This window comes from Neoarius graeffei, chromosome 8 (assembly GCF_027579695.1).
Source record: "Neoarius graeffei isolate fNeoGra1 chromosome 8, fNeoGra1.pri, whole genome shotgun sequence".
Classification (NCBI taxonomy): domain Eukaryota; kingdom Metazoa; phylum Chordata; class Actinopteri; order Siluriformes; family Ariidae; genus Neoarius; species Neoarius graeffei.
This window is the reverse complement of record NC_083576.1, coordinates 45,608,212-45,634,364: the sequence shown is the minus strand read 5'-3', so window position 1 is coordinate 45,634,364 and position 26,153 is coordinate 45,608,212. Positions and strand designations below refer to the sequence as shown.

At 38.2% G+C, this 26,153-nt stretch overlaps 1 protein-coding gene across 7 annotated transcripts in view; it reads right to left on the bottom strand.

The window, feature by feature from the left end:
• Window positions 1-26,153, bottom strand: part of afap1l1a (actin filament associated protein 1-like 1a) — a 57,620-nt gene that overhangs the window by 8,949 nt on the left and 22,518 nt on the right. For 6 of the 7 annotated variants that reach the window (XM_060927678.1, XM_060927680.1, XM_060927677.1 and 3 more), the window contains 8 exons: window positions 23,578-23,703; window positions 22,575-22,658; window positions 22,404-22,483; window positions 21,611-21,722; window positions 21,329-21,424; window positions 20,592-20,800; window positions 12,187-12,366; window positions 11,868-11,969 (listed from right to left, as the gene is read on the bottom strand). In XM_060927678.1, the coding sequence (XP_060783661.1) occupies window positions 11,868-11,969; window positions 12,187-12,366; window positions 20,592-20,800; window positions 21,329-21,424; window positions 21,611-21,722; window positions 22,404-22,483; window positions 22,575-22,658; window positions 23,578-23,703 (989 nt within the window). Of the gene's footprint in view, window positions 1-11,867; window positions 11,970-12,186; window positions 12,367-20,591; window positions 20,801-21,328; window positions 21,425-21,610; window positions 21,723-22,403; window positions 22,484-22,574; window positions 22,659-23,509; window positions 23,704-26,153 lie in introns of those variants that run through there. The other variant, XM_060927682.1, reaches the window with a different exon arrangement.

The following is a 26,153-nucleotide window of genomic DNA, read 5'->3' as shown; positions in this document are numbered from 1 at the left end:
ACGACAAGAGGACCCAAGCCTGAAAACTCCAGAGAAATTCGCGATTGTATTTAAAACGTATAAAAAATAAAAATAGAAAGTCGGAAGGGAGGATGGAAGAGTTTGGTTAAGAATCTCGTTTTATTTTTTTCTGCTCGCATTCGAGTTAACGTCTTCATGAAAGTGTTTGATTTCCTTACAGGTGAAGCAGCTTCCTTATTCAATATGAAAAACCCAGATTGGTTTCAAACAACTTGGACATAACTCAGTAAAAAAAAAAAAAAACACAACAAGGAGCGACATGCACAATATATCCTGAAAGAACAGAAAAGATTAAAAGCAGAGAGCACTGAAGCTTTGTTTCTGTTATTTGAGGATCCCAGTCCTGTGCAAAATGTCACCATGGAGCCAGAGTGTAGTAATTAACCTACAGTTTGAAAGGTGTTCTACACACACAGACTTCACTTTACAACAGCTACAGGCATGTGAAATGGAAATAAATCAACTAAGGCAGGAAAAACTATTTTTGATAAAATTGTTATTGTCCATTACACATTTATCAAGCTGTGTGACTCAGTTGTGTCTTTTGAATAGAGAATAAATGAAGAAGGAACTGAACATTAACCGTTTATTGAAATTATTATTGCAAGGGTATACTAGTGTAGTTACTATATGACTATAGCTACAACTGCAATGTTCTGATTCAGTTAGTGTTTGTAATTGTTGTACCATCCACGACTACTATTATGCGAGATGGCGCGCAGATTTTATGTGCTTCAGATGATTCAGGACAGCGATTCAATTCATGATTTATTTCATGATTCAGGACAGCAATCCAATTTCAGGATAGCGAATCCATTCATGATTCAATTCAATCTTGAGAACTGCAACACTGATGAGTGGAGCCTTTTTTTTTAATATAAATTTAGACTTGATCCAGCCAAAGATCAACTCGAATAAGTGTAAATATTTCTTCTATTTCTGATAAATAGATCGGTTGATATGCATGCGCTTTAGTGCATACACAGGAAAAATGACTGAGCAATTTTTCCAGAGTTAAAAGTATTTTCCTCAAAAATTGGTAATTTTGCTCCATTTTGAGTTTAGTGAGTAAAATTTGGAGTGGGAGCAAAATTAGAGTAATTGTGTAACAGTAGGTTGTGGCTCTGAACTGAGTAATATAGGACAAGAGTTAATTTCAAGACACACTGAATAGTCAAATACCAAAATAAAGTCAAATAACATAAATGTAGCTGTTGTAAAAAGCAGTTTTAGAACCGTGTTAGAATGTGTGAAAAAAATAAAACATTATCTTACCCATTGTGACCTGACCTGATGGGATTAAGAGTTGGCATTGGGAGGGGTTTTCACTCTTCTCATGGAATGGAAATTTTTACTCATCTCATTGAATACCCCTCCCACTGCCAACCCTTTATCCCAAAACAATAGGACATAAATTTTTTGACGGCCAGTTAATTGTCCAAATCAGTGGAGCAGATGCAAGTTTGTGTGCTTGATACATTCCTAAGGCTACATCCACACGACAACGGCAACGAGATGTTATTTAAAAATATATCGCGTCCAAATGGGCAACAATCAGTAAAATATCAGGTCCATATGGCAACGCAACGCTTGCTGAAAACGATGCAATACACATGCCACACCTCTAGGGGCGCTGTAAGACGGTCCCTTCGGAGACACCAGAACAACCCATACGAAAAAGAACAGTAAGGAACTTATAAGAGTTTACCACTGTCTTAGTAGTAAATCCTTATAAGGATTTATAAATAAATATGCCATGTATGATTTACTCCTGAAAGTGGCCCATTTTGCATTTTCCTCATACAAATTTATGAAAATCTAGTATGTATGAAGTGAACATTGTGCATGTTTTTTACAGATAATGTGTATGATGAATTACACCGTCTTTGTATGCTTCACGTAATGTTTGTAGTTTTAAATTATATTTTACAGTTTAAAATGTATATGCCTTTTATATGTAAATCCAACAATGTGGATTTACATATAAAAGGCATATACATTTTAAACTGTAAAATATAATTTAAAACTACAAACATTACGTGAAACAATGTGGATTTACATATAAAAGGCATATACATTTTAAACTGTAAAATATAATTTAAAACTACAAACATTACGTGAAGCATACAAAGACGGTGTAATTCATCATACACATTATCTGTAAAAACCATGCACAATGTTCACTTCATACATACTAGATTTTCATAAAAAATTTGTATGAGGAAAATGCAAAATGGGCCACTTTCAGGAGTAAATCATACATGGCATATATATTTATTTATAAATCCTTATAAGGATTTATCCTTATATTTATAAGGATTTACTACTAAGACAGTGGTAAACTCTTATAAGTTCTTTACTGTTCTTTTTCGTATGGGAATAGAAGAAGTAAGGACGCATGCGCATAAACTATTATGCGCGAGACTTCATATTAGCCACAAAGTCAGGAAAATCTGTTCGGAAAATTACATTATAATGACCAAATACAATGAAAAGTATTTTTCCAGTCTCACCTGTGAAAGGTAATCCCATGTGATCTCGTTTGGACGGTAAACCTGTTGGTACAGTTAAACGCAGCTAATCTTTATTCTCCGCTTTGACCTTTCCAATATGGCGGCGAGGATGACGTACGCGGAAGGCGGCGTCTTTAATGGTCCGGAATAAATTGAATACTACACTTTGATGGATTAATTTGTTGTTTCTCACCTGTGAAAGGTAATCCCATGTGATCTCGTTTGGACGGTAAACCTGTTGGTACAGTTAAACGCAGCTAATCTTTATTCTCCGCTTTGACCTTTCCAATATGGCGGCGAAGATGACGTACGCGGAAGGCGGCGTCTTTAATGGTCCGGAATAAATTGAATGATACACGTTGATGGATTAATTTGCTTTTTTGAGGAATGTATTCTAGGACTTAAACCATCATCTGAAGAGGTGAGATCGCTCTTTTTTCCCCCTAGTTTTGCTGGTGGGATTGACTCTGCCCTAAGGGCTATTCTCTCTCTCACTTTGCACCATTACACAATAAATATTCACAGTGAAAATATTTTGTAAGCGCGTTTCATGAACCAAGTTATAGGATTTGTTGACAACTCGCATCGCAATGAGATCATTGGCACTACTGGTGTTAAGAATCAGACCATTTCATAAATGAATATTTTGCTGTAGAGCTGCAGTGTTTGTACAATTGCATGTTTTTGCTTCACTATTACTGTCACTATTCTGCTTCTTGCATTACTACTGTGAACTAACACTGAACATAATAATAATAATAATAATAATAATAATAATATCCAAGCTCGTGTTTCACTCTCACTAGTGCTCTGTAAGGCTTTTTCCTGGTGATATTCGTTACACTTCTACCCGGCGTGAAGCACTCACAGTCATGTGGTTGTGACGTCATCGTAAACAAATCCGTTCTACTCATCCAGACGACTTCACAACGGCAACGTTGCCAGATCTTTCCACTCTGGAACCCGTTCTCAAAAAGATTGCGTTTTGGGCACCCAAAACGCCGGTGCCGTGTGGACGCCAGGCCTAAACGATAAGCAATTGTATCGGAGTCACCTGAATCCGTTGCCGTGTGGACAGGGCCTAAGACTGAACAGAAATCACCTCAAGTGCCAAAACCATCACAATGGGTAAGGTCATGTTTTTCACACATTCCAACAGTTCTAAAACTACTTTTTACAACATTTTCATTTATCTTTTTTTAGTACAATCATGACATAATACATAGATATTATTGTAGCTGAACTTGTGCTGAATACACACACACACACACACACACACACACACACATTTTATTTATATATATATATATATATATATATATATATATATATATATATTTTTTTTTTTTTTTTTTTTTCATATGACTTTGAAAAGACTGCTTAGATTTGTTGAAATTGACAAAATCAGAACATGCCAAAATCATTAGTGTCAGAAAATACCCCCAGACCCCAGAGGGTTAAGATGGAAAAAACAGAAATCTGAAGTGTGCATAAGTATTCACCCCCCTTTCATATGAAATGCCTAAATAAGAGCTGGTCCAACCAATTAACTTCATAAGTCACATAATTAGTTGATTAAGATCCACCTGTGTGCAAAGTGTCACATGATGTATAAAAATCAACCTGTTCTGGCAGACCTGACTCTGCAACACTACTAAGCAAGCAACATGAGAACCAAGGCACACTCCAAACCAGTCAGAGATAAAGTTGTGGAGATATATAGATCAGGGCTGGGTTATTTTAAAAAACAAACAAAAAAACAAACAAACAAACAACTCAAACTTTGAATAGCCCACGGAGTGTCATTAAATCCGTTACAGCAAAATGGAAAGAATATGGCACCACTACAAGCCTGAAAAGAGAAGGCCACCCACCAAAACTCTCAGACCGGGCAGGGAGGGCATTAATCAGAGATGCAACAAAGACACTAAAGAGAACACTGAAGGAGCTGCAAAAGATCCACAGTGGATATGGGAGTATCTGTCCATAGGACCACTTTAAGCTATATTCTCCACAGAATGGGGCTTTATGGAAGAGTGACCAGAAAAAAAAGTCATGACTCAAAGAAAAGAAAACACATTTGGAGTTTGCCCAACAGCATGTGGCAGACTCCCCAAAACACATGGAAGAAGATTTTCTGGTTAGAGGAGACTAAAATTGAACTTTTTTGGCCATTATGGAAAATGTCATGTGTGGCACAAACCCAATACTTCCCATCACCCTGAGAACACCATTGGGTCATTCCATGCCAAATCAACAAGAGGTTATGCTCGACCATCTCAGATTTCAATGAAATTTTGAGGGCTCAGATACTATTAAAAGAAGTTAATCCCCAAAACTTGAGCTTCCTATCACCAATAGTTTCAGAGATACAGGCATTTGAATTTTCCGATTTTTTTTTTTTTGCTCAAAACATACATATTTCAAAGTGCAATATAATCTTTATTATGCAAGATAGAAACCTAAAATTTTGCACAGAGAGACTCAATGTCTTGTACTACAAGCTTCAACTTAGAATTTCAATGGTCATTGTATATTAGATGGTGATTTTAACAAGGAAATTAAAAAGACAAATTTGCATTTTTTGCATTTTTAATTCATTCTGGAAGCTTGCCTGTGGCAGTAATGCTTAAACTAAGAATGTTATTCAAATCTACACAGAAATATCTACCAATTTCAGTTTTACCAAGTCTCCACTATGTCTAGTTTGTCTGTAATAGGGTTTTGAAATTCGCCGATTTCTAAAACATGCCATTTTCAGTAGCAAGAAATCCAATGTGGGATAGCAGTTAGGAACTTGTAAATTTTTTTCAGTAATCCCCAAGACCCATATTTTATATTTCCAAATTTTTGTTCTGTGTCTCTCAAGTATTTTTAAACTACAGGGCTTTGAAAAATCCATTTTCACCAAATTCGAATTTTTGATATATTTTCATATAACTGATATTTGAGGGTTAATATCAATAACGCTCAAGTAGGTTAGGAGACATGTTTCTTCCTCAATTTTAAATAAAATTTCAATTAATGCTCAGTATTAATTATTTGTAAATTTGATTTTAATCTAAGACTGTGTAACATTAGCAATCAATGACCAGCTATTGTGTACCAGTCAACAGCCAGCCTTATCAATATCAACACAGCACAATAGGTGACCTTTGATACCAGAACAGGTGGCTCATATCTTATAGTTTTAGTCTGTAAACTGCATACTTGTTCAGATAACATTATATTGCTTGGATTATATTACAAGCCCGATTCCAAAAAAAGTTGGGACAAAGTACACATTATAAATAAAAATGGAATGCAATGATGTGGAAGTTTCAAAATTCCGTATTTTATTCAGAATAGAACATAGATGACATATCAAATGTTTAAACTGAGAAAATGTATCATTTAAAGAGAAAAATTAGGTGATTTTAAATTTCATGACAACACATCTCAAAAAAGTTGGGACAAGGCCATGTTTACCACTGTGAGACATCCCCTTTTCTCTTTACAACAGTCTGTAAATGTCTGGGGACTGAGGAGACAAGCTGCTCAAGTTTAGGGATAGGAATGTTAACCCATTCTTGTCTAATGTAGGATTCTAGTTGCCCCACTGTCTTAGGTCTTTTTTGTCGTATCTTCTGTTTTATGATGCGCCAAATGTTTTCTATGGGTGAAAGATCTTGACTGCAGGCTGGCCAGTTCAGTACCCGGACCCTTCTTCTACGCAGCCATGATGCTGTAATTGATGCAGTATGTGGTTTGGCATTGTCATGTTGGAAAATACAGGGTCTTCCCTGAAAGAGGAGACGTCTGGATGGGAGCATATGTTGCTCTAGAACCTGGATATACCTTTCAGCATTGATGGTATCTTTCCAGATGTGCAAGTTGCCCATGCCACACACACTAATGCAACCCCATACCATCAGAGATGCAGGCTTCTGAACTGAGCGCTGATAACAATTTGGGTCATCCTTCTCCTCTTTAGTCCGAATGACACGGCGTCCCTGATTTCCATAAAGAATTTCAAATTTTGATTCGTCTGACCACAGAACAGTTTTCCACTTTGCCACAGTCCATTTTAAATGAGCCTTGGCCCAGAGAAGACGTCTGCGCTTCTGGATCATGTTTAGATACGGCTTCTTCTTTGAACTATAGAGTTTTAGCTGGCAATGGCGGATGGCACGGTGAATTGTGTTCACAGATAATGTTCTCTGGAAATATTCCTGAGCCCAGTGATTTCCAATACAGAAGCATGCCTGTATGTGATGCAGTGCCGTCTAAGGGCCTGAAGATCATGGGCACCCAGTATGGTTTTCCAGCCTTGACTCTTGCGCACAGAGATTCTTCCAGATTCTCTGAATCTTTTGATGATATTATGCACTGTAGATGATGATATGTTCAAACTCTTGGCAATTTTACACTGTCGAACTCCTTTCTGATATTGCTCCACCATTTGTCGGTGCAGAATTAGGGGGATTGGTGATCCTCTTCCCATCTTTACTTCTGAGAGCTGCTGCCACTCCAAGATGCTCTTTTTATACCCAGTCATGTTAATGACCTATTGCCAATTGACCTAATGAGTTGCAATTTGGTCCTCCAGCTGTTCCTTTTTTGTACCTTTAACTTTTCCAGCCTCTTATTGCCCCGTCCCAACTTTTTTGAGATGTGTTGCTGTCATGAAATTTCAAATGAGCCAATATTTGGCATGAAATTTCAAAATGTCTCACTTTCGACATTTGATATGTTGTCTATGTTCTATTGTGAATACAATATCAGTTTTTGAGATTTGTAAATTATTGCATTCTGTTTTTTATTTATAATTTGTACTTTGTCCCAACTTTTTTGGAATCGGGGTTGTAAATACATTGTAATACAGAGCACTGAGAAAATTTACCAATGTTATTATCTGAATGTGTTTCTTTGCAAGGATTGGATATTTTGAATAGTTGACTAAGGAATTTAATTGTAGTTGCTTTCAATTTGAGATCAGTATAAATGAGTTTGTTCTTAGACATCTAGAAATGGCTGAACTTCCTCCCTGTTCTATAGGAATTGGACTAAAGAAAGATTCTGACTGCCATAAACTAACATACAACAGAAATTGTAAGTTAAATACACTCTCTCAGTATAGTTTGGAGCAAATTTCATTAATTTCTAAAATTTCATTTTAGAACGTAAAGTTTCTTCTACTCGTTGCAGCTTTGCTTTGCCATATGCAGCTTTCTGTTTGTGGCTATACTTGGCAATTTTCAGTGGAGAGCAACCAATTGACACAAGGCTTTTGTCAAGTGATTCAGCTACCTCACCAGTGTATGTTGGATCCACATCTACACACATGCTCTCTTGTTCTGATTCTGTAAAACCTGCTGAATCTGCTTGGCTTAAATGTTCTTTCAATCTCTGTGAACATTTAGAACACAATTTTTGTCCAGGTTTAATATTTTTATTTATCAGTTTTGAAAGTGAATCTGCTGTTTCAGGAAGAATTGAACGTAATTCTGTTTTAACTTTTTTCTTGAGCCTTTCATATGGATCACAACAACTTTTCTGTAGCTCTTCATATTTCATCAGAAACAGTTTCTCATGATGCAGACATACTGTGTCTGTGCTTGAAATGTTCTCAAGTTCAGTTCTCTGTTTAATTAATGAAATTTGCTCCAAACTATACTGAGGGAGTGTATTTAACTTACAATTTCTGTTGTATGTTAGTTTATGGCAGTCAGAATCTTTCTTTAGTCCAATTCCTATAGAACAGGGAGGAAGTTCAGCCATTTCTAGATGTCTAAGAACAAACTCATTTATACTGATCTCAAATTGAAAGCAACTACAATTAAATTCCCTAGTCAACTGTTCAAAATATCCAATCCTTGCAAAGAAACACATTCAGTTAATAACATTGGTAAATTTTCTCAGTGCTCTGTATTACAATGTATTTAATATAATCCAAGCAATATAATGTTATCTGAACAAGTATGCAGTTTACAGACTCTAAAACTATAAGATATGAGCCACCTGTTCTGGTATCAAAGGTCACCTATTGTGCTGTGTTGATATTGATAAGGCTGGCTGTTGACTGGTACACAATAGCTGGTCATTGATTGCTAATGTTACACAGTCTTAGATTAAAATCAAGTTTACAAATAATTAATACTGAGCATTAATTGAAATTTTATTTAAAATTGAGGAAGAAACATGTCTCCTAACCTACTTGAGCGTTATTGAAGCATTTATTAACCCTCAAATATCAGTTATATGAAAATATATCAAAAATTCGAATTTGGTGAAAATGGATTTTTTAAAGCCCTGTAGTTTAAAAATACTTGAGAGACACAGAACAAAAATTTGGAAATATAAAATATGGGTCTTGGGGATTACTGAAAAAAATTTACAAGTTCCTAACTGCTATCCCACATTGGATTTCTTGCTACTGAAAATGGCATGTTTTAGAAATCGGCGAATTTCAAAACCCTATTACAGACAAACTAGGCATAGTGGAGACTTGGTAAAACTGAAATTGATAGATATTTCTGTGTAGATTTGAATAACATTCTTAGTTTAAGCATTACTGCCACAGGCAAGCTTCCAGAATGAATTAAAAATGCAAAAAATGCAAATTTGTCTTTTTAATTTCCTTGTTAAAATCACCATTTAATATACAATGACCATTGAAATTCTAAGTTGAAGCTTGTAGTACAAGACATTGAGTCTCTCTGTACAAAAGTTTAGGTTTCTATCTTGCATAATAAAGATTATATTACACTTTGAAATATGTATGTTTTGAGCAAAATGCAAAAAAATCGAAAAATTAAAATGCCTGTATCTCTGAAACCGTTGGAGATAGGAAGCTCAAATTTTGGGGATTAACTTCTTTTAATAGTATCTCTGAGCCCTCCAAATTTAATTGAAATCTGAGATGGTCGAGCATAAATTTGTCAGATATTTGTTGATTTGGCATGGAATGACCCCATTCCTACAGTGAAGCATGATGGCGGCAGCATCATGCTATGGGGGATGTTTTTCATCTGCAGGGACAGGATTGAAGGAAAGATGGATGGCACTAAATACTAGGCAGTTACAGTTGTGCTCATAAGTTTACATACCCTGGCAGAATTTTTGCTTTCTTGGCCTTTTTTCAGAGAATATGAATGATAACACAAAAACTTTTTTCCCCACTCATGGTCCATGGTTGGGTGAAGCCATTTATTGATAAACAACTGTGTTTTCTATTTTTAAATCATAATGATAACAAAAAACATCCAAATGACCCTGATCAAAAGTTTACATACCCCAGTTCTTAATACCGTGTATTGCCCCCTCTAACATCAATGACAGCCTGAAGTCTTTTGTGGTAGTTGTGGATGAGGCTCTTTATTTTCTCAGATGGTAAAGCTGCCCATTCTTCTTGGCAAAAAGCCTCCAGTTCCTGTAAATTCCTAGGCTGTCTTGCATGAACTGCATGCTTGAGATCTCCCCAGAGTGGCTCAATGATATTGAGGTCAGGAGACTGAGATGGCCACTCCAGAACCTTCACTTTGTTCTGCTGTAGCCAATGACAGGTCGACTTGGCCTTGTGTTTTGGATCGTTGTCATGTTGGAACGTCCAAGTACATCCCATGCGTAGCTTCCAGGCTGGTGAGTGCAAATTTGCCTCCAGTATTTGCTGATAATGTGCTGCATTCATCTTTCCTTCAACTTTGACCAAGTTTCCTGTGCCTTTGTAGCTCACACATCCCCAAAACATCAGCGATCCACCTCCGTGCTTTACAGTAGGAATGGTGTTCCTTTCATCATAGGCCTTGTTGACACCTCTCCAAATGTACAGTAACATTATGGTTGTGGCCAAAAAGTTCAATTTTGGTCTCATCACTCCAAATTACCTTGTTCCAGAAGTTTTGAGGTTTGTCTCTGTGCTGTTTGGCGTATTGTAGGCGAGATACTTTGTGGCATTTGCTTGGTTTTAACAGCCCCTGATTTCTCCATTTATTAATCACAGTTTGAACACTGCTGACTGGCATTATCAATTCCTTGGATATCTTTTTGTATCCCTTTCCTGTTTTATACAGTTCAACTACCTTTTCCCGTAGATCCGTTGACAATTCTTTTGCTTTCCCCATGACTCAGAATCCAGAAACGTCAGTGGTTGGATGAAAGATGCAAGAGTCTGTCTGGATCCCGGAAACTCACTCAGCTTTTATGCACACACACTGATTACAAGCAAACAGATCACGGGTGAGGATGTTACCTTTAGTAGCCATTCAAACCCATTTGTGTCAACTTCTGTGCATGTTATCAGGCCAAAATCACCAGGGTATGTGAACTTTTGATCAGGGTCATTTGGGTAGTTTCTGTTGTCATTATGATTTAAAAAGAGAAAACACAGTCGTTTGACAATAAATGGTTTCACCCAACCACTAAGCATGAGTGGAAAAGATGTTTTTGTGTTATCATTCATATTCTCTGAAAAATGGTCAAAGAATCATAGATTCTGCCAGGGTATGTAAACTTATGAGCACAACTGTATGTAGGAAAACCGGTTTGAGTCAGCTAGAGGTTTTAGACTGGAACGAAGGTTCAAATTCCAGCAGGATAATGACCCTAAACATACTGCTAAAGCTACACTGGAATGGTTTAAAGGGAAATGTTTAAATGTCTTTGAATGGCCGAATCAAAGCCCAGACCTCAATCCAACTGAGAATCTGTGGCATAACTTGAAGATTGCCGTACACCAACACAACTCTAACTTCAAAGAGTCGGAACAGTTTTGCCTTGAGGGCAAAAATCCCAGTAGCTAGGTGTGCTAAGCTAATAGAGACATACCCCAAGAGACTTGGAGCTGAAACTACAGCAAAAGGTGGCTCTGCAAAAGTATTGACTTTGGGGGACAAATACCTATGCATGCTTAAGATTTCTGTCTTTTTTCATTTTAAATATAGTGTCACAAATAAATAAATAAATAAATAAATAAATCCACCACAATTTGCAACTTTAAAAAAGTGGTAGGCATGTTGTGTAAATCAAATGGTGCTAACCCCCCAAAAATCCATTTTAATTCCAGCTTGTAATGCGACAAAACAGGACAAACACCAAGGGGGATGAATACTTTTGCAAGACACTGTATAAACAAGAGTAGATTTTATTGAGGAAGATTGTTCATTCGTATGGTGGTTTCAATGGAATCATCCCTTGTTAGATCAAAGCATTGCATACCTAAGAAAAATAACTCTTATAAGACTTCTTTGTTGTGCTTTGGGTGTGGATGTTAGCCAGGACTGTGAAAGAATTCAAATATACATTGTATACACCAAAATCCATACCAAAGGTTATTGAAGTACACCAGTTGCCTACCTTGTCCAAGTCTTTTTCTGGCTCTTTTTCTCTTTTTCTGGGGATCATGGGAGATGCCGAGATGTCCAGTGCATTCCCCACACTGTTTACTTCACGCACCACCTACAAACACCACACAGAGAAGCAGCACAGCAGTCTCAGCATATGAATAGATTTGGCTACATAGGATTCCTTTGGTGGAGACACCTTTCTTGTGCAATATTATTTCTGGCCTTCATTCAGCATATTAAGCTGTATGTGTATTCTTAACAGAGTTAAGCACAGTTCTGGTTGTATGACCTGAGAATTCCTTTTTAAATGACGAGAACAACACGCTTACCCGGAGCCATTTCTCCGCCTGTTCTTTGCTCTGTACAGCCAACACCAGAGCCTCTCCACCAGGAAGAGAGAACCGAAGCTCATGCTTCTTCTTCCGTCCATCCTTTGGCACATATATGACATTGCACAGATTAAGTGGCAGATCCATGTAGGGAGACTGATCTTTGGTGCTTTTGTAGCACTGGAAAGAGAAACCAGCAAATGGCACAGTTCAGTAAATAGCTGACTGCATATAAAGCTGAATCAAGCACAAAGTCACAGCAAAAATGCTGGCATAGTCAATAATGAAAGACCACAGGACTAGTTTTCTTGATTGGATAGAATTATTTTTGCATTATCCTCAGTAGGAATTACAAGCTATTCAATATTAGTGTCAACTGAATTTTTGTACCAAGTATTACTTATTATAGTCTGGCAGATAAGGCCACAAATTGTTCAAAATATGATACAAGTGTCAAAATTGACCTGTGTAACCTTTATAGTATGGGGATTGATATAAAAGCAAGACTCATCCAAGATCTTGCTCTTGTTGCCAAAATCTTATTGTAATTTTCATATAAATATTGTTTGAAAAACCACCAGGTACTCAACTTTTGAAAAAAATGGGGGTTTTGGGGGGGTGGGGGGAACGACAGCTTCAAACCTAAATTCTTTATGCGGGGCTTATATCTAAACACAATCAGCATGCTTTTTTTTGCTCTGTGTTCAAATACTTACATTTAGAAAAAAATAAAAATCACTTAACAGTTTCCTGCACAGGAACACAGTGCAGTGCAAGGCAGGTTCACTTTCGTGCATGTACATAAACAACGACTGGCTTTTTTTGCAGCCACAATATATTAGTTCACTGCATACACGTGATGCCTCTGGAAGCAGAGTCCAGCTAGGACACCAGCCTTCTGGTGAATGCTGCCAGCACCATTCTTCAGGAGTAGGGAGTTTCTGAATGGGATTAAGCGCTTGTCCCCAAACTTGTCTAGCTTGATACACAGCTCTCTTGATAATAATAAAGTTCAATTTATATAGCGCCTTTCTCAAAACTCAAAGGTCGCTTTACAATTATAGGGAACAATAATTAAATAAATAAAAAATAAAATAAAATAAATAAATGTCAGTCCACCAAATAGAGGTCAGGATGTCATTCCAATGGTGTAGCAGCCACAGTCCCACCAAAAGGCGTACAAAAACAAGTCCCACACCGCCAGCACAGCCGCCACGACGGCACCAGGCAACATCATTCGGAACACCACGCCATGGATCCACAAAGCGAGCACAGACGCACCGCCACGCAGAGTGCTGGTACGTCCCAAACAGCCTGCACAGCCGCCACGACACCACTGAGCAACATTGCTCGGAACATCACGCCAAGCACTAAAGCACCTCTGCACAGAGCGCTGGATAACCACGATGTTAAAATGAGCAACGAGCTCACTGCAGTCCATAGCTAGGAGCACAGGCATCATCCAAGGTGAACCAAGGCCTGGAGGGAACTGAAGCTCAAAACTGGGTCCGGAGCTACACCACCACCGGTGCACAAAAACAAACACTAAATAAATAAATAAAATAAAATAAAGCTTCGATGAGAAGCGGCAGCCAGAATGCACACAATATACTCTCAACCGGAAGCGGAAAACGGACCTTGCCCTGATGTGCTCCTTAAGAGCAGCTTAGGTTGGTGGTATGATTTCAATGCTTTGGGTTCCTTGAGCAAAGAGAGTGTTTGATGTGCTTCGTTGACATTGTTGAAGGGGCATGTATGGCTGTACATCACTATGAACTGTTCCAGTTGATTCAACTGGTCTTCTGGAGACCTCATTTTGAGGAGTTGAAAAATCCAAAATACTTCTGTTATCTCAGGAAATGCCTTCCACGTTAGGAAAGCTGCCTTTTTATCTTTTCCAGAGAAATATAAAAAAAAGTGTCATACCCTGTTACAGTATGAAAGAATGGCAGGGTTTCTCACTCAGTGCGTTTACATGCACATCCAAATCGAGCTACTGTCGGTAATCGAGCTAAGGGTCCCAGCAGGGGTGCCAGAGAAATCCAATCCTACATGCACACAAGGAAATCAAGCTATTGTGTGAGGTACATTGTGCACCCGAGCCACAGGTGGCGCTACACGCCCCATCGTGTTGGTACACTTCCGGTTGTTGTCATGAAGAAGAGCTATTCAAGAGTATAAACAAAGTTATCAGTTCCATGTTCACAAGAAGAACGACGACAAGGACAGCAACATTGAGAGATGTTGTTCCTCCTGACCTCTTCTGCTGATCGCTACTACTACTGTTGTCATGCCGACCGAGGCTGTTGTGTTTCCCGCTTGTGGTCTCATCACTCGTCACTTCCGGAAGGGGCAGTGCTGAAGTAAGTAGCTCGACTACGTAGCTCGATAGGGTTTACATGCACCAAGTAGCTCGGCTACAATCGCATAATCTAGGTCGCGTAGCTCAATTACGAGAAATCCAGTCCGGTTCGATTTTTTTTCTCTGATGTTTCTATGTCTCCTCACATTCAGAACAGCTCAATGACTATGGGTAGGAGAGTCATAAACGACAACACGTGTTCTCTTTGAGCAAGCTCTCTCTCGGATCTCAACCAAAATGTCAGACTCTGTAGATGATTTACTGGAAATTTTTAATTTAAATATGACCCAAATTATGGATGATATTGCTCCATTCAAAATTAAAAGAGTCAATGATAAGCAGAAAGCACCATGGAAGCAATACCCAGCTATTAAACTGCTAAAGAGAGAATGTAGAAAGACTGAAAGAAAATGGCGCAAATCTAAACTTCACATCCATTATCAAATCCATAAAGAGATGCTTTGTAAATATAATTATGAAATTCGTAAAGCAAGACAGTCTTTCTTCTCCAACATCATCAACAGGAATATGAACAATACCCGTGTGCTAATTTCAACATTAGAGAAGCTAACTAATCCCCCACCACAATTAGCACCTGAACTTCTCTCAGTTAATAAATGCAATGAGTTTGCATCCTTCTTCAAAGGCAAAATTGATAAAATACAGCAGAATATTGCTCATAATATATCTCATCTCATTATCTCTAGCCGCTTTATCCTGTTCTACAGGGTCACAGGCAAGCTGGAGCCTATCCCAGCTGACTACGGACGAAAGGCGGGGTACACCCTGGACAAGTCGCCAGGTCATCACAGGGCTGACACATAGACACAGACAACCATTCACACCTACGGTCAATTTAGAGTCACCAGTTAACCTAACCTGCATGTCTTTGGACATGCAGCCCCGGGGCTCGAACCCAGGACCTTCTTGCTGTGAGGCGACAGCGCTAACCACTACACCACCCATAATATATCTCAGTTGCAAATAATTGAAAAACTGCAATCACCAGTGACACAGACAGATAACTTCAACACAATGTCAGAATTTTGTTTGATTGATTATGAGACTCTTGAAAAAAACTGTACAAAATCTCAGTTCCTCAACATCTGAATTGGACATTCTGCCCACCAACTTTTTTAAGTCTGTTCTTCATCTTATAATTACAGATGTGCTTCAAATCATAAATACATCCCTAGAGACTGGCATTGTTCCTGTGTCCCTGAAAAAAGCCGTTGTAAAGCCCCTACTTAAAAAGAATAATCTGGATGCTTCAGTATTAAATAACTACAGGCCAATATCAAATCTACCATTCATCGGGAAAATCCTTGAAAAAATTGTCTTCAATCAATTAACTGCCTTCTTGATATCAAACAGCTGTTTTGATAACTTTCAGTCAGGATTTCGTGCCAATCATAGCACTGAAACAGCGCTGATTAAAGTTATAAATGACATGCGTCTTAATACTGATGCAGGCAAAACATCGGTCCTGGTATTACTGGACCTCAGTGCAGCTTTTGATACTGTTGATCACAACATACTGCTATATCGACTTGAACACTGGGTTGACTGGTAAAGTTATCAGCTGGTTAAAATCATACTTAAAAGATAGAAGCTTCTTTGTTACCATGGGAAATTGTTCCTCAACATCAATGTCCTTGACCTGTGGTGTCCCCCAGGGGTCGATTCTTGGACCATTACTATTCAACCTTTATATGCTCCCACTTGGGCAAATTATCAAGAACAATTCAATTTTGTATCACTGCTATGCAGATGACACCCAAATTTATTTTGCTCTATCACCTAATGATTATGCCCCCCTTGAATGTCTCTACCAGTGTATCGATCAAATCAACAACTGGATGTCACAAAATTTTCTTCAGTTGAACACAGATAAAACAGAAGTAATTCTATTTGGAAAAAAAGATGAAAGACTCAGGATTACCACTATTCTTGACACAAAGGGGATTAAAACAAAAGAAATGGTTAAAAATCTTGGTGTTTTCATTGACAGCGAGCTAAATTTTGACAGTCACATGAAAGCAATCACTAAAACAGCATTTTATCACCTAAAAAACATTTCCAAACTAAGAGGACTTATGTCAAAAAATGATCTGGAAAAACTTATACATGCCTTCATCTCTAGTAGGGTTGATTACTGCAATGGCCTTTTCACAGGCCTGCCAAAAAAGACCATCAAACGACTTCAGCTGGTTCAAAATGCAGCAGCTAGGGTTCTCACACGAACAAAAAGAACAGAGCACATTACTCCAATTCTAAGGTCCCTTCACTGGCTTCCAGTAAGCTACAGAATTGACTAAAGTATTGCTGCTGGTGTACAAATCTCTAAATGGTACAGGGCCCAATTACCTCTCTGATATGTTGCAGCGGCCTAACTCAATCAGATCTACCAGATCGCAGCAGAAAAATTTACTGTTAAAACCTGTTGTTAAAACAGTGTGGTGAAGCAGCTTTTAGCTACTATGCAGTACAGCTATGGAACCAACTGCCAGAGGACATCAAAAATGCTCCTGCTGTTGGCAGCTTCAAATCTAGGTTAAAGACCAAGCTGTTTTCAGATGCTTTCTGCTAAATTATAAATATTGTCATCTCTACATGTTTTAAACTCTTTACTTTTACAGTCTCTGCATGTTTTAAATTTTACTTAACTTTTATTCTATTTTATTCTGCTGTTTTTTTATTGAACTTTTACTTCATTTTATTATTCTATTTCTACTATTGTTTAACTCATTATTTTTCTTCCCCATTTATTTTATGTAATTTTATTAACCCCGCCGACAGTAGTCGGAGGGGTTATTATTTTCACTTGCGTCAGTCTGTGTGTGTGTGTGTGTGTATCTGTCTGTCTGTCTGCAAGATATCTCAAGAACCAATGGATCGATTTGGACCAAATTTTGTACGTGTTGCCAATCACCCAGGAAGGAAACCATTAAATTTTGGAGGTCAAAGGTCAAGGTCATGGCAGAACTTCGAAATTTTCGCCCAATGTATTTTAATAGGGAAAAGGCGGGGTTTGCACTCGTTAGAGTGTCCCTGTCTAGTTTTCTATTGCTTACTGTTTTGCTTTTACTTCTGTAAAGCACACTGAACTGCCACTGTGTATGAAATGTGCTATATAAATAAACTTGCCTTGCCTTCAGCCGAGCTAAGGTGTTTCCATGGCATTTAGAACTTCGATTTCAGTCGAGCTACGGCAGAAATTCGATTTTCTCTATGCGCATGTAAACGCACTGAGTGTTGACCTTTCTTATCATGACTTTCTTGAAACCTTTGCCTGATGCGGGTTTTACATGGATCAGGATTCTTGAATCTGCCTCCTCGTGGTTGCAAGGGGTTAGGCCTTCCTTATCTATTGGAAGGGAACTGAGCACTTCAACATCAAATGTGCCGATCATCTCCACTCCTGGTAAATCAATCAATCACTGTGGCTTTTTGTGACCAATAGTGGAATAGCTCTCTTTTGTTCTCCTCTGACTGCAGAAGGGTTTCCCAATTTGCTGAAATAGCTGCGTTCACACACATTCAAGAGCCCATGCCTCTTGTCTCTCCTGTACCTCGCTTTAAACTGTTTTGCAAGTACCGATCCCATGCTAGATCTATCCTCAAATCATGGTCCTGTGCAAATTGCAGTGCTGCACAAATCTCACTGGAAAAAGCAAGTTTAACCTCTTTTCCATCATTGCATTCATGAAGATCAGGTAAATGTGAAAGTAGGCGATCTTTCAATCGGGTGGAGTTTACACACTCAGGTACATGTGCCCCATGTTCCTCAAGTTTTGAAGAATACAGTTTTGTCAAATCTTATAGCTTAAAAACTGTTTGATCTTCATTTTCTTCCACGTATGCAGCTAACTCGGCCAGAGCGATGGCTTCCAATGAAACTTGAGTGCTCCACTTCTTTAGGAGCAACTTTGCTCAATAAAGGGCAGTTTAACATTTGGCGTGATAATATGCATCAATAGCATGGAGCTCACCAGCTGCAAGTTTTGCTAAAAACTTAGGTCTTGTAGTATTGTAGCTGTAGCTCTGACCTTGCTATTAAAGGTAAGCATTGCTGCTCTACAAAGAGCCCTTCCAGGCTCATCACAAAAGAAACATTCTTTTCTAGTTCTAGTTGTTTATCAACAGAAGAGGCCATGCTCAGACTGGCACGAGTTTTTACTGGACTAGATGCCTCATTGTCTCCCAGTGAACTGTCCTAACTTCCTCTTTTCGCCCTCTGCAACTTTAGATTACTGCACCTGTTAAAGAATGACTTGTGCCATTTTGCTTCATGGGATCTCAGTGTTTCTTCTATTCCATTACCATCATTAAGGCATGACAAAGCAACTTGAATGGGTACGTCACCGAGCTCACTAAAATGCTGCAAATTTTCCGCCAAATGTCTGCATCCTGAACTGTAGTTGAGCCTTGTCCTATTTAAAAGGCACACTAGCCTCTCACCTGTATGACGCTCACATAAAGCACACAAATTCCAGTTCTTTTCCATAATCCAAAAACTCAGAAAGCTGTCAATTCCACCTGCTGATCTAAAAATCAACCAGGTGTTGCTGCAGACCACAGGAATCCCAATTTAAAAAGAATATTTTATATTTTAAAAATGTATTGCTTAAAAAAAAAGATAAAAAAACAAAGAAAATATCTAAAAACAGTACAGAAAAAAAGAAAAAAAAAAGAATTTGAAGGAAATCCAAATTTAATTGTGAGCCTGCAGTACAAGACTGGGGACCATCTAGAAAATCACTATTTATAGTGTTAGAGGTAAGATTCCAAAGGAGTCTTGCTCTTCTATGCATCTACTATTTAAAACACTTTATTTACTGAAAATTTCATGCTTGTATCACTAATTGAACAATATTGTGGTTTTTTTTTGGTCACTTAACCACTGGACTATTAGTGTAACTGCGCAAGCAAATCGCACCATTTTTCTCTGATGGTTTTATTATTATTATTATTATTATTATTATTATTAAGACCACTTATTGTCTCACTACTACTTTTGCAATTCGAGATAATAACTCCAAACCAATGACAAATTGTCCGTCGTGTTCTGGAATAGTGTGCTTGTGTACAGCTTTTGGAAAGACAAACCATTCTCTTGTTTTAGTCTCGTATTTTGGCCCCATTGAAAAGAATGTTGCTTCAGAATCAAAGCATTCCTGCTCGGTCACATTTCGTCAGAGAGCCACCAAACTTCATATTACACCTGAGGCCACCTCACCTGACACATACAGTACCAGTCAAAAGTTTGTACACACCTAATCTTTCATGTTTTTCTGCATTCTATTTTCTATATTGAACAATACTGAAGACATCAAAACTACGAATCAACATATGGAACATGTATGGAATTGTGGTAAACAGTGTTAAAAAACAATGTTTGATATTTTAGATTCTTCAAAGTAGCCACCGTTTACCTTCTCTTTGTACACTATTGGCATTATCTTAACCAGCTTCATGAAGTAGTCACCTAGAATGCTTTTCAATTAACAGGTTTGCCTTGTCAAAAAGTTAATTAGTAGAATTTTTTTACCTTATTAAATGATACCATCAAACAGTAAATAATAAAATACAGCAAATAGCTATATTTGACAACTGTAGTAATCATTTGTCAAGAACCACTTAACTAAAGAGAAACGACAGTCCATCATTACTCTAAGACGAAGTGTATTTTAATTAATAAAAATAAAGAACAGCCATTGAATTAGAAACTGTAACCAAATCTTTGACTGGTACTATACACGAAATTGGTCATGAACTGCACTCGTCTTTTATTTGCTTTTCGCTCATCCCTTTTTCTCCCATGGGGTCAAACTTCATTTCGGTTTCTCAGACTGGCACCGTTGCAATCACACTTCACCTTTTCTGAGTGGAAATGCATCTCTAGGCTTTTTTTAATATATACAGTAAATATATATTTTACACACACACACACACACACACAGACACACACACACACACGTGTGTAGATCACACACACGGGTTGAATACAAAAAGTCACTGGGCAAAGCTCAACATGGCCCACCTGAAGTCTATTTTCACGAATGACTGCAAGTTGTTTGGCCCATTGACCAAAGCGCTTCTTCTTCAGCAGGAAAGCACAGATACGGCAATCCCTCACTGGGGCCATCGAGTTCTCTTCTGAGGGCCACTTGTGGGTTAAACGCTGACCCCTTTCCTCCTCTTCCTCATCATATGACTCGTAGGAACTGCTCAAAGCATCTGAATCATTATCTGGAGATCAAATACATATAATAAAAAAAAATAACCACTATTGATTAAAAACATATGCCAAACTTATTTGTAGTCTTGTGGGAACACATGTCTGGGGCAAGTGGTAAGATGGTTTGGCTTACAGGCGGATGGAAATATAGTGGACAAGAAAATTCAAATTAGTAAACCAATCCTGTGCATTGTGAAGGCACATCTCAAAGTAGGGGAAACTTTTCTGGAAATGTTGCTTGTAAATATTTTCTGACCAACAGCAAAAGTACAGTACCATGGATGTAAGCCATGGCTGAAAAGACACCAAATATCAGTTAAGCGCTTGTCGAGATAGAGGACACATTAAATTCAGTTAAACAAACACTAATTGTTTATTCTAAATGTGAAGAATAAATGTTAAGGTAACCAAAAATATGCTGCTCAAGGTAAAGCAAAAACGAAACACTGACATTCTATGCCTTCTGTATTCTCATAGGGAAGCGATTTTATCATTATTTTCACTGAGAAGGAGATGCATCTACAGGTAATGAGCTTTACATGAGTTTTTGCGCCGCCGGTTCATTTGGACATTGAGACAGTTGTCAGTGTCTTCATAGTATCCATCCTCAATGGAGTTAGGAGGACTGGAGCTACCTAGAGATCAGAGATTAAGTTGTAAAATGGTATACTGTGCATATGTTCTGGCTCATAAATGTAACTGGAAATGGCTACCTAGATTCACCATTTGTTTATGCATTCTTCAAGAAAAATACAAGACATAAACCATATGACTGAATGTTTATTTCATTTAAGCAATATTTCTGGGGCAGCAATACTCACTGCGGCTAGTTATGTATTCTGGCACAGTACCAGGGCTGAGTGGCACAGCTTCCTCATAGTAGTCCTCTGGAGGTGGGGTGGTGGGAAGTGGAGGTGCTGAATCTGGTGCAATCTAGTCAAAATGAATGGGCAATAAGACATTCTACCATAAACTGTGGCCCCACAATACTCAATCAACTTCTTTCATAGCTTTTCGTCTAACATCTTGAAGTACATCTGCTGTGAAGATAGTGCTGTTAGAGGATTATTAGTACCACCATGCCACAATGAACTGCCCCTTTTGAAAAGGCTCGCTAAGCTTTCGTATTTTATCAAACCACAATCTTCCCACAGAATGCTTTAAATATAGAATATATTGGACATGTATGCAAACATTAATGTGCAAGCAGAATAACATGCAATTTACAAGAATTTTAAATTGTTTTAATTTTATCTAATTTTATTATTTTTAATCTGACTTGTACAGGGGGTTTTTTTGTGTTAAAAGCTTTTTGCAACAATGAAGGGATTTTATCTGTGTGCAGCCTCATGTTTATACCCCAGGAAACAAGAAATCAATAACAAAGTTTTACAAACAATTTTTTAAAAATGACAAACTATTTGCATTCCTTTTAAATTTTTGTTGTTCAAGGCAGTTCATGAGTTTTTGAGATAAAAATATTACTCTTCTAAAAGCAGCTCTGAGAATCTTTTTGTTAGAGTCGAGTAAAGGTGAGTAGTTACTCAAATTATTCTCATACAGTTCTCTAGAAGAGTGCCAAATGCTAGAGCAAATGAAAAGGCAGCACTTTACAGGTTTAGGTGCAGCTTGGGTTCTTTGGATTAGGTCTTTCTTCTTTTCTTCTTCAACTTTCAGCTCACTAAGGTTACAGTCTGTGGAAACAATGCATAAATATTTTTAGTCCATAATAATGGCATCAATAGGGAATGCTGAGTGAAACACATCAATGCTAGTCTTATTTACCAAAGTTCTCAAAAAGGGCTTCCACAAAGCTAGTGCCATTTCTGCAGACAGAAATGTTCATGTACGTGTATTCTGGTCCAGTGACTTTAAAAAAAAAAAAATTTAAATGAGACAACAACAACAAAAAACAACAACAATAACAACCATTAAGATAACCATAGGAAAATAAAGGAACCATTAACATTTTCAGAGACTAATTGCTACTAGGTCACCATTTCTATGAATATTACATTTGTAAGTAAATTAGAGCAGCAACTTCATTTAATGTAAACAAAATTTAGGTGATTTTACACATTGTCCCCCTCATCCCACATCTGATCATACACTGCAAAAAAATATCTTAGCAAGTAAAAAAAAAAAATCTTGAATATAGGCAAATATTTCTCTTCATTACACTGTCATTAAACAAAACATTATTAAGTCCATTTCCAGATATTTTACTCAGTTCGAGCTTGGAACTGTCTAATTCTACAGGGAGCCAATTTTGCTGATTTTAAGCATTTGTTTCTAGAAAAAGGCAAAATTAACACATTTAAACCTCATTCAAAAGTAAACCATCATATACTGGTTACCAGTGAAGTAATTCTGATTAATCTGAAACTTTATTTGGGGTTAAAGTTTTTCTTTTTTTTTTCCCTAAAACATTTATATTTTGTTGGTTGCTATACAACTATTATATAAATGTGAAAAAGATGTGACATGATTTATATTTTAAAACCACAAAAACTTGTCATTTTAACAGGAGTATGAAGACCTTTTACCTCCACTGTGTTTTATATTTGCTATATAGATTAGATAGAACTTTATTGATCCCTTTGGGCAGGTTCCCTCAGGGAAATTTAAAAAAAAAAAATTAATAATAATAATAATAATAATAATAATAATAATAAGCACATAATGAGAAATATTAGATAATTTTCCTTTATTCAAGATACCTTCACTTGCTAAGATGTATTTTTTTGTTGTTGTGTGTATTCTTTTTTTTTTTTTCACCAAGAACCACCTGAGGGCTTCAGCTGTTTAACGAGGTTCCTCACAGCACACTTCTTCTCCTCAGTAGCAGAGCTCAAGGTCTCATGGTCTAGCAGCTTGAGCAACACATTCAGTTCTGTCACCAAGAGTTCCATCACTAAGGGGGAAAAGATCAAGGTAAGGAGGTCAGTAGACATCAGACTTTACAACTGTCTATGCATGTCATGGGTTAATTATGCCGCTTTTCCACTACAAACGCGGCTGAGCCGTGCCGTGCTGAGTCGAGCTAAGCGGGGCTGTTGGAGTTGCATTTCGACTACAACCGCGCTGAACCGTGCTGGCTGGAAGTGGGTGGACACATTGGGTGGAGTTAGCGAAAGTGGGTGGACGTCACGTGATGTCGTTAAGCAGCGCAAACAGTGACATCAGTGACAGTGGCGGAACAAGTCAGAGCCGGGCCGGGGGCAGGGCAAATGACCGGGCCCTTTATTAAAGCTTATCATAACATCATTTTAGGCTACAAAATGTCCGCAACTGCGGTGTTTACCAATTTCAACACTACCGGGTGCAACTATGTTATTTAGTACATCAAGTCCTTCAAACGAACATGTAACTCAGAAACAATAAACATTAGGATACTGTACATGGCTCATAATAAAACATCAATAGCCTATACTGCGCACATTATTTGAAGGGCATACGAATGAGCGCTCAGAGGTTGCAACGGTGACAGGAAGAGTCAGAAATAAAAGGAGGGCGGTGCAAACCTCACTGAATGCACTGTGTTTACCAATTTCAACACTACGGGGTGCAACTATGTTATTTTGTACATCAAGTCCTTCAAACGAACATGTAACTCAAACAAAAAAACATTAGGCGACATACTGTACATGGCTCATAATAAAACATCAATAGCCTACTGCGCGCATTATTTGAAGGGCATACGACGAGCCTTGCGCTCCGCGAACTCGTCCACGATGCTCTGTATGTCACTGATTCAGTGAGCTTTTAAGCGGTAGTCTCACGACCCGGATAGTAAACAATAAACATGGAGGACATGGAGTCGTTAGTGTTGCTGGTCTTGGTGCTGTGGCTTGTTGTCACCGACAACGCGGACAGATACTGGCAAGAGCGTATAGATGAGGCGAGGCGCATAAGGCTTCAGAAATTCTCGTAATTCGTAATTATTCTTCTTCCGGGTTTGCGGTGTTTACAGATCCCAGCGCGCTCGCGGGGCGTGTGTGGGCATGTGAGGACACTCCTCCTCACCAATCAGTGCACAGGGGAGTGTCTGCTCACGCCTCCACCCTCACTCGGCACGGCTTGGCTCGCTTCAGCCCCACTCCAAAACGGTGCGAGTTTTAGGGGCTAAGCAGGGCTGAAACGAGCTGAGTCGTGCTGGTTTTTGGTAGTCGAAACGCGAGCCGTGTCGGGCTGAAGTGAGCTGAAGCGAGCTGAAAAAGGGTAGTGGAAAAGGGCCATTAGTTTGCAAACATTTAATGACCACAATGCTCCTACAGTGCTTAAGGCTGTCTAGTTTTTAAGTGTTTCCTGTACTGGAATAACAGAGACCAAGATGCACAGTTCAGTGTTAACTCTATATTCCAAAGAGTAACTTCAGTACTGTCAGTGGAAGGTTACTGCATGTGCAAGGTTATTTGGCTCCTAACTTGTAACATGCTTGGACCATGAAACCTCTCACTAGGACTCCACAGCTCTGTTCAAGATATCAGTGGGATTTCCAAAACAAAAAAATCTTTTCCCTAAATGGAGACCTGCCATCTAACCTAAGACAGATAATCAAACTCCCTTAGAAACAATCAATCACTCAGATTGCATTACGGGACACTGAAATCTCCTGTATCTTCCACCTTTCCATCACATCATTCAGTGATACAATATCTTGCTTGCAGATACACTCACAGCAGGTACACTTCAGCCCTAGCCAGATTTTAGTTACCACTGCAAGAAACAGCTTGGCAGGCAGATTCCGATATCCCTGAAATGAATGCTAAAACACTCCCTAATAGGCAAACATTCTGGATGTTTAGCAAGAAGCTGGTCATTTGGGTAGATTCTCACAGCTTTGTTTGAGGAAATAAATACACACAGTAAACACCTCTGGACTCTGCATACATGAGCTCATAATTATTAGGGTGGCCATAACACTTGCATAAGATGAGGAAGAATCTTGGAAAGAGAGGCCTGATCTGTGTCGATCATGCAGCTGCACAATGACTCAGCTAAAAGTTCATTAAAAGTTGAAAGACCATACATGTTGACAGGACTCAGCAACAAGCTTTTATTTTTCTGGTGTCACTCTCCATTTCACTAGCACCACTCTGCTGCTGACAATATGGCCAGTAATCTTTTATAATTAATAAATGTATTACACACACACACACACTGGTGCTTTAAAGTTTGTGAACCCTTTAGAATTTTCTATATTTCTGCATAAATGACCTAAAACATCATCAGATTTTCACACAAGTCCTAAAAGTAGATAAAGAGAACCCAGTTAAACAAATGAGACAAAAACATTATACTTGGTTATTTATTTATTGAAGAAAATGATCCAATATTACATATCTGTGAGTGGCAAAAAGT